The sequence below is a fragment of the Rhinoraja longicauda genome, chromosome 6 (genome assembly GCF_053455715.1).
Source record: "Rhinoraja longicauda isolate Sanriku21f chromosome 6, sRhiLon1.1, whole genome shotgun sequence".
NCBI lineage: Eukaryota > Metazoa > Chordata > Chondrichthyes > Rajiformes > Arhynchobatidae > Rhinoraja > Rhinoraja longicauda.
This window is the reverse complement of record NC_135958.1, coordinates 25,645,380-25,653,736: the sequence shown is the minus strand read 5'-3', so window position 1 is coordinate 25,653,736 and position 8,357 is coordinate 25,645,380. Positions and strand designations below refer to the sequence as shown.

General features: G+C 47.4%; 1 protein-coding gene across 1 annotated transcript; it reads right to left on the bottom strand.

Annotated features, from left to right (window-relative positions):
• Nucleotides 1-50: 50 nt before the first annotated feature.
• Nucleotides 51-7,454, bottom strand: bola3 (bolA family member 3). The gene is made up of 4 exons (XM_078400726.1): nucleotides 7,347-7,454; nucleotides 6,723-6,849; nucleotides 6,038-6,126; nucleotides 51-4,951 (listed from the first exon to the last, which is right to left on the bottom strand). The coding sequence occupies exons 1-4, from the start codon at nucleotides 7,380-7,382 to the stop codon at nucleotides 4,889-4,891; spliced, it is 315 nt and encodes a 104-aa protein (XP_078256852.1). The 5' UTR covers nucleotides 7,383-7,454; the 3' UTR covers nucleotides 51-4,888.
• Nucleotides 7,455-8,357: the final 903 nt, after the last annotated feature.

The window sequence follows — 8,357 nt, the reverse complement described above, 5'->3', positions numbered from 1 at the left end:
GTTAAAGAGTGCGCCATTTCATGCACCGCCATAATTTTGTTTATTCACCCGAGGCATTTAAATGAAATACACCTATAATGTACAATACACATTCACATGTCTTCATCACTGATGTTATGAGGCAATAATAAAGATCTGGCATTTGTAGTGTTTATTACACCCTTGTGTCTCAAGACAATAAATTGAAGCTACTGCTGTTATCAAGAATCGCTTTGCACAGTAACCCCCCAATGCAACACATACGATATGCAATCAGTTAATCTGGTGATGAGGTGGAGGTACTGAGCTAATTGGTCAGAGAGCTCTACAGCACTGAAACACGCCCTTCGGCCCACTCTGCCCATGCCGACCAAGTTGGCACACTAGGCTAGTTCCATTTGCCGCAAAGCCCTCTCAAACATTACTATCCATATATCTGTCCAAATGTCTTTTAAAATTCATAATTGTGTGTCCTTCTTTAACTCCCTCTGGCAGCTCTTTCCAGATATGGACCACCCTGAGTGAAAAAGTTACTCACGAGGTATTTCTTAAATCTCTCCCCTCTCACCTTAAGCCCATGCCCTCTATTTTAGAATCCTCTACCCAATATCCATTGTCTGAAATCACACTATTTTGATTTAGAATCATGTTAACATGTTAGTGTGCAGCTTTGGGGCAGGTTAAAAGTATGTAAAATCAGACATCTCCAGACCAAATGTAACAGTATGAGCTGTGTGCATTGCCCTGCTGAATCGATAAACTGGCAAATAATTAATGTAGGTTCCTGGGGTCAATGAGGGCTGAAAGGGAAGGTCATTTTAGTGGAGGCGTTTCACTCCATTGAACCAAGAAGCAAGCGGGGGCTATTTCATACAAACACAACAGCCATCTCAAAATTCCCAAATCCAATCAGATAGTAAAAAAGTGCTGTACGAACTCATGGGTCAGGCAGTATCTATAGAGGGAATGGACAGGCGATGTTTCTGGTCAGGACCCTTCTTCAGATGCTGCCTGACCTGCTGAATTTCTCCAGTTGTTTCACTCAATTTTCCAGCATCTGCAGTTCCTTGCCTCTCCAGTCACAGACATCATGCACTAATAATGAACTTATGAATGTATTACAGCTGTGATGGACTCATAAGTTCACAAGTTATAGGACCAGAATTAGGCCATTCGGCCCATCAAGTCTACTCCACCATTCAACCATAGCTGATCGATCTTTCCCTCGCAACCGCATTTTCCTGCCTTCTCCCCATAACTCCTGACACCCGTACTAATTAAGAATCTCATTCACTCATTCATTAGAAAGTGAATTTAACCTTACAAATTTAAGACATTAGAAATATTTTTATTCTGACAATAAAGTGATGACCATATGACCTCGCTCAGTCCGGAGAAGGGTCCCAGCCCGAAACATTGGCTGTCCACTTCCCTCCTCAGATGCTGCCTGAACCGCTGAGCTCCTGCAGCACTTTATATTTTTCACAAAAGGGCACAAATTGGCAGAGTAACTCAGGTCAGACAGCAACTCCAGAGAATGTTTGTATTTTGATCACATGCAGTCTCCAGTTCCATCACCTACACATCTTCAATTACACTTGTTGTGGGAAGGATTTAAAAAAATTGGTCACGAGCAACAGAGCGGCACAGCAGTAGAGTTGCTGTCAGAGACCAAGGTTCGATCCTGACCTCGGGAACTTGGCATCATGTTCATGTGTTGTACTGTTCTACGTTGGGCAGCACAGTGACGCAGTGATAGAATTGCTACTTTACAGTGCCAGACACCCGGTTTTGATCCTGACTACGGGTGCTCTCTGTATGGAGTTTGTATGTTGTCCCTAAGACCATGTGGGGTTTCTCCTGGTGCTCCAGTATCCTCCCACACTCCAAAGACGTGCAGGTTTGTAGGTTAATTGGTTTTGGTAAAATTGTAAATTGTCCCTAATGTGTAGGATAGTGCTAGTGTATGGGGTGATCACTGGTCAGCACAGAATCAGTAGGCCGAAGGGCCTGTTTCCGCACTATATCTCTAAAGTCTAAAGAAACTAGACGATTCTTCGCTCTTTATTTCAGATATGTCTGCTAGCCACCTTTCCACCAATGGAAGTAAAACTTCTGATTGACTTCTTTGGCAACAGCATCCTCTGGAGGTTGCATTCTGATAGTGCACTAAATTCCATTATCTTTTAATTCAGTAGCGCTATGGGACACTGAATATTGATCCATGCCTGTTTAGTCCAGGGTGTACTTGGCAATCACGCCTGGAAATAAACAAAAAGGGATGTGCAAAATCCAGTTCTAGCCATATTGTTACACTGGGATCAGAGGTTGAAGAGAGTGGCCAAGGTAGTTTCAAGGTGAAGCAGTCAAAATGTTGAAACAAAGAACTGCAGATGCTGGTTAATACACAAGATGCAAAGTGGTGGAGTAAATGAGTGGGTCAAGCAGCATCACTGGATTGCCTAACAGGTGGGCTTCTGATAAAGAGCAAAAAGTTGCCTAATTTCATAACCAATCATTTTGAGTCAGAGAAGGGTCCCGACTTGAAACATCGCCTCTCCATGACTTCCAGAGATGCTGCCTGACCCGCTGAGTTACTCCAACATCTGGTATTTTACTCGAGATTCTAGCACCTACAGTTCCTTTGTGTCTCCTTGAAACAGTTTAACACTGTCAATTTCACTGATATGGAAAGAGTGTCACAAGAGTGCATTAAAAAGTTTTCACATATTTCAATACAATAAAACTAAATGACCGCTACGTTCGAAACACTTTAATCTGAGGGCACGCACATTTTAATTCTTTCTCTCCTTAAAAAGCTCTATACAGTTCAACACTGGAACTGGCATTTAAAAAGTTAAGGAATGTTAAGTGTTTAAATGAAATACAGATGCAGCCTTCTGTGGTATTGAATATCCAAACAATTCAAAGACCATCACATTTTTGTGCGTTCCAACACTGTCACTTTTCCTCTCTCTCTCTCCTTCAACTTTAGCAGTCGGTGGCCACTAATAACACACAGCATTCAATTCTCAGAAAGTCCACAAGATTGTACATTCAAGATAACATCCACCCCAGTGACTCCATGGGGCTCAACGATTGACCCATGTCTGCCCGTAACTCACCTGTACTAATAGCTCCTTAAAATGGAAACGGAATATAATGCTAGTCATTGAATTGGGCCTGAGTAGTATAAGAAGATAACTGCAGATGCTGGTACAAATCGAAGATATTTATTCACAAAATGCTGGAGTAACTCAGCAGGTCAGGCAGCATCTCGGGAGAGAAGGAATGGGTGACCTTTCGGGTCGAGACCCTTCTTCAGACTGAGTAGTGTCAGACATACACGATGCATGTGCTTTTGGGGCTGAGTGTATGTTATTCTGTTCATAGAGGAAAATGATTTTCAAACGAGATTAGCGCCATCTCTTCACAAGTGTTTGTACAAGTGGATATAGAGGGGAGAGAGAGGTGGTGATCTCTGAGAACTTTTAGTGCCCCAAGATGAGTGATATGGCTACAGTAAAAAAAGCGATTCAATAACAGCTTCATCCTCAAGTCTCCTGATGAAAGATCCCCCCCCCCCACACAAGCCTACTAATAATAACTAAGGAAAAACAAATTGTTTGGTTCAGTTTAAAGATACATCATAGAAACAGGCTCTATGGCCCATCGAGTCCATCGATCACCTATTCATACTAGTTATGTTATCCCACTTTCGCATCCACCTCCTACACTATTTTACAATGACCAATTAACTACCAAACATGCACGGTTTTAGGATGTGGGAGGAAACTCACAAGGTCACAGGGAAATCGTTCAAACTCCACATAGCACCCGAGGTCAGGATGAAACACGGGTTTCCGGCGCTGTGAGGTAGCGGCTTTACCAGTTGCACCACTATGAGGCAGCAGTTCTACCAGCTGCGTCATTGTGCTCATGTTAAGTGTTTAAACAAAATACTGATGCAGCCTTTTGTCGTATTGAATATCTAAACTAATCAAATACCATCACACTATTTTTGTGCACTCCAGCTCAATGGCTTTTCCCAAGCCCACGAATAATTACAGACAAACGAAAAGAGATGAACCACATTCACTCCTCTCTCTAGCACCCCTCCCATCTGAGTAAACAGGCAGACCTAGTGCCTGTGTCTTAACCTGATCACGGTCAGTGCAACTTAACCATAACAATGCCTATCCAAGCTTTAAATGAAATCATATTTATCAGTGAAACACGGGAGAAATCAGCAGATTGTGCGGTTCTGGAGAGAGAAAATAAACAGGCTCAGGTTTGAGATTAGCATGGACAGGCAGCTCCTGTTGTGGATTCAGAGCACATCAGGAATGCTGGCTGGCTCCTGCTCATCTGTCTGATCCATGCAATTGTCACCCTGTTAATCTTGTCTCTGAGATACAGTCAGTGTTCCTCACTGGTGCCTTTTCAAGATAGTGCCCCACCCATCCAGCCAGTTAATTTGAGAAACTGACCTATAACTCTTGTAGCTGCAAACATTACCCTGTTCAGTGGCTGACTTGCCTGCTGCACGTTGTCAGCAGCTCCAAGTATCACCATTTGTATTCTACTGTAAGCAATGCAAAGAATGTCGCTCCCGGTCTGCTACCCAGAGAAGTTACATGGTGTGTAGAATATATTCTCTTTTTAAGGGGTTTTCTTTTTCGCTTATAGATGTGGTACAGTTCATTATCAATACCCTGAGGTGCTTGTGGACAATCAGTCTTGAGTAAAACAGAGCAATGGATGTGTCTGGTCCTGGGGTAGAAGTTCCTGGCCCACAACAAGATCTCCTCCATGTTCAGACCCATGCAATTCACGCACTCGCCGCAGTCTCCATTCGTTTTGGTCCACTCTCCGCTCCATTCTGCCGACACCTCTCCGCTCCGTCGCGCTACTTAGGAACGGCGGTAAATATCCTCAGTCCGTGCATGGCTTGGATTTCATCTTTCAATGCCTGGAATAAAGAAGGAAGAAACTGCAAACTGTAGCACTCTCCTCAGCAGAAAGACAAAATACGTTTTTTAAAAAAGAGACAAGTATCTTTGCAGGAGTATCTCAGTGGGTCAGGCAGTGATGCTGAGTTACTCCAACATTGTGTGTCATCTTGGTAAACCAGCACATAAAGTTCCTTAGAAAGACACAAAATGCTGGAGTAGCTTAGCGGGCCAGGCAGCATCTCTTCACACTGAAGGAGGGTCCTGACCCGAATGTCACCAATCCAGAGATGCTGTCTGACCCACTGTTACTTTGTGCCCTATTGTGCAAACCAGCACCTGCAGTTCCTTGTTTTTACATCTGAAGTTCCTTGTTTCACTATGTTACAGTCTACCTGTGTCAGCCACTCTGCACCCTACACAGTGATACTGACCAGACAGTCGGTGAGAGTGATGATGATTGAAGGAGAAACACTGGTATAGCTCACCTCAAGAAAGCACTGTGGGGTTTACAGGACCAGATGGAGCTAACAGGCTCTCCATTTCATTTGAAAGATAGCATCTCTCCCTTTGGTACCACCGTGAATGAACAAGCTATGGAACCAAGCATCAGAGCCAACTAATTACGACGGTTCTGAATGGGCCAGAAGGATCCTGACCCAAAATGTCATCTGTCCATTCCCTCCACTGATGCTGCCTGACATGCTGAGTTTCTCCAGCACCTTTGTGTTTTGATCAAGATTCCAACATCTGCAGTCCTTGTGATGTCAATTACTATGTTTTGTACACCAGACAGAGCACATTCATTACAGTAGTGACATTCAAATTATTTTTTAATTGGACCTTTTTTGACTTTACCTTGCACTAAACGTTATACCCTTTATCCTGTATCTGCGCTTGTCACTTTCCTAATAAATAGTTTACTGTTATCTTGTTTCAGCTTCATAAAGGCATGCCAGCTGTGATAGGGCAGCACAGTGGCACAGCTGGTAGAGCTGCATGCCTCACGGGCTTCAATCCTGATCTCGGGTGCTGTCTGTGTGGAGTTTGCATGTTCCCCCTGTGACTGTGTGGGTTTCCTCCCACATCCCATGGATACCCAGTACCTGGTTAATCATCTGGTGCTGTTGCACAACTCGTTTTCCTTTAAATTCCACTGATTCAACATGAACTTCATACATGGCTCCACAACCTCCTGTGTGGGGAAAATGGTGGGGAAAGAGGGGTAGTGAAAGACCTTCAGTATGTGTTTATCCAACCTCAGTGCAACATACCAATATCATGAGAAAATGTACATCGATCTTGTGGAATTAAAGAAACGCAAAGTATTGGAGTAACTCAGAAGGTCAGGCAGCATTTCTGAAGGACATGGAAAGGCAATATTTTGGGCCAGGACTCGTCTTCCAACACCTATCCATATAAGTCTTTGTATAAACCAGATTCTGCAGTTCTTTGTGTTTCTAATGGAAAGAAGGGCTGAAAAATCACCCCCATGTCCTAAAGTCCACAGAGGCAAAAAAAGATGCACGAGATCTTCCAAAATTTCCCAAAGTTTGAAAAAGTTTAGGTTTATTATTGTCACATGTACTGAGCTTTGTTTTGCATGCTATCCAAAGGTTCGCTGAATGATCCAGGTGAAGGCAACAGCTGGAAGACCTGCAGCAGCCTGGGGCTAGCCTGGAGGATGCGCCGCTCCATAAGACCGAGCACCTGGCCCTATTCACGTTCTGCAGAGATGCTGCCTGACCTGTTAGTTACTCCAGCACTTTGTCTTTTATTTTCAATACTTGCCTGAAATATCCACAACCTTGACCACTGAAGCTTGTGGAAATCTCTCCTTCAAAATATTTGCAATTCGGACCTCGCCATTGGGTTGTGTCGAAAAGTTCCTTCTCATCGTACCGGTGAGTACAAGGGTCTGGGAGGGGAAAAGCAGCCAGTTAATTATCAGTTCAGTTTCACGTTCGTGCATACAGCTATTATCAGAACAGGCAAAGAGTTTCACAATAGATGAGTTAATAAATACCCTTCTCCCCACTTCCCTACCACCTCCACTCCTCCCAAGCACACGCCCAACTCCGACTCCCAATCCTCTCTCCCTCCCCATTCCTCCCCTTCTGTCCCTCTTCATCTTCTTTCCCTTCCTCCTCCACCTCCTCTCCCTTTCCTTCTCTACCCTTCCTTACCTCGCTCCTCCCTCCCATCTCCTCTTCCCTCTCCCCACTTTACCTACCTTCCTTCCTCCCTCCTCTCCTTCCTTCCTTCCCCTTCCTCCTCTCCTACCTTCCTCCCCTCTCTCTCTCTTCTCTCCTCCCTTCTCTACCCTTCCCCTCCCTCCTCCCTTCATTCCTCCCGTCTCCCTCTCACCGTCCACCGGCCTGCAGTCTCTCCCCCTCCTCTCTCCCCCCCTCTCACCGTGCACCGGCCCAGCCGCTGGAGCCGCGCCTCCATTGTCGCCGCTCCTCGGGGTCAGGACGCTGCGGTGGCGGCGCACAGAGACGACGTCACCGCACGGCGGCGCGGCCTTCGGACGTCAGAGAGCGAGGCCTCCGGCGGTGACGGAGTGCGGTGCAGGGAGAGAGGAGGGGGGTCGTCAGTGACAGGGGGTCAGGGAGATGGGAGTAGGGGGGTCAGACAGTGACAGGGGAGAGGGGGGTCAGACAGTGACAGGGGAGTAGGGGGGTCAGGGAGAGGGGGGGGTCAGTGAGAGGGGAGGAGGGGGGTCAGGGAGAGGGGGGTCAGGGAGAGGGGGGTCAGGGAGAGGGTGGTCAGGGGTCAGTGAGAGGGGAGGAGGGGGGTCAGGGAGAGGGGGGGTCAGACAGTGGCAGGGGAGTAGGGGGGGTCAGGGAGAGGGGGGGTCAGGGAGAGGGGGTCTGGGAAAGGGGGGTCAGGGAGAGGGGGGGGTCAGACAGTGACAGGGGAGTAGGGGGGGTCAGGGAGAGGGGGGTCAGGGAGAGGGGGGTCTGGGAAAGGGGGGGTCAGGGAGAGGGAGGGTCAGGGAGAGGGGGGTCAGGGAGAGGGGGGGTCAGGGAGAGGGGGGGTCAGGGAGAGGGGGTCTGGGAAAGGGGGGGTCAGGGAGAGGGGGGTAAGACAGTGACAGGGGAGTAGGGGGGGTCAGGGAGAGGGGGGTCAGGGAGAGGGGGTCAGGGAGAGGGGGGGTCAGGGAGAGGGGAGGATGGGTCAGACAGTGACAGGGGAGTAGGGGGGGTCAGGGAGAGGAGGGGGTCAGGGAGGGGTCAGGGAGAGGGGAGGAGGGGGTCAGGGAGAGGGAGGGGGTCAGACAGTGACGGGAGTAGGGGGGGTCAGTGAGAGGGGAGGAGGGGGTTATGGAGAGGGGAGGAGGGGGTCAGGGAGAGGAGGGTCAGGGAAAGGTTCAGGGAGTGGGACACAGCAAAGTTTACTCACAAGAAGATAGACACGAAATGC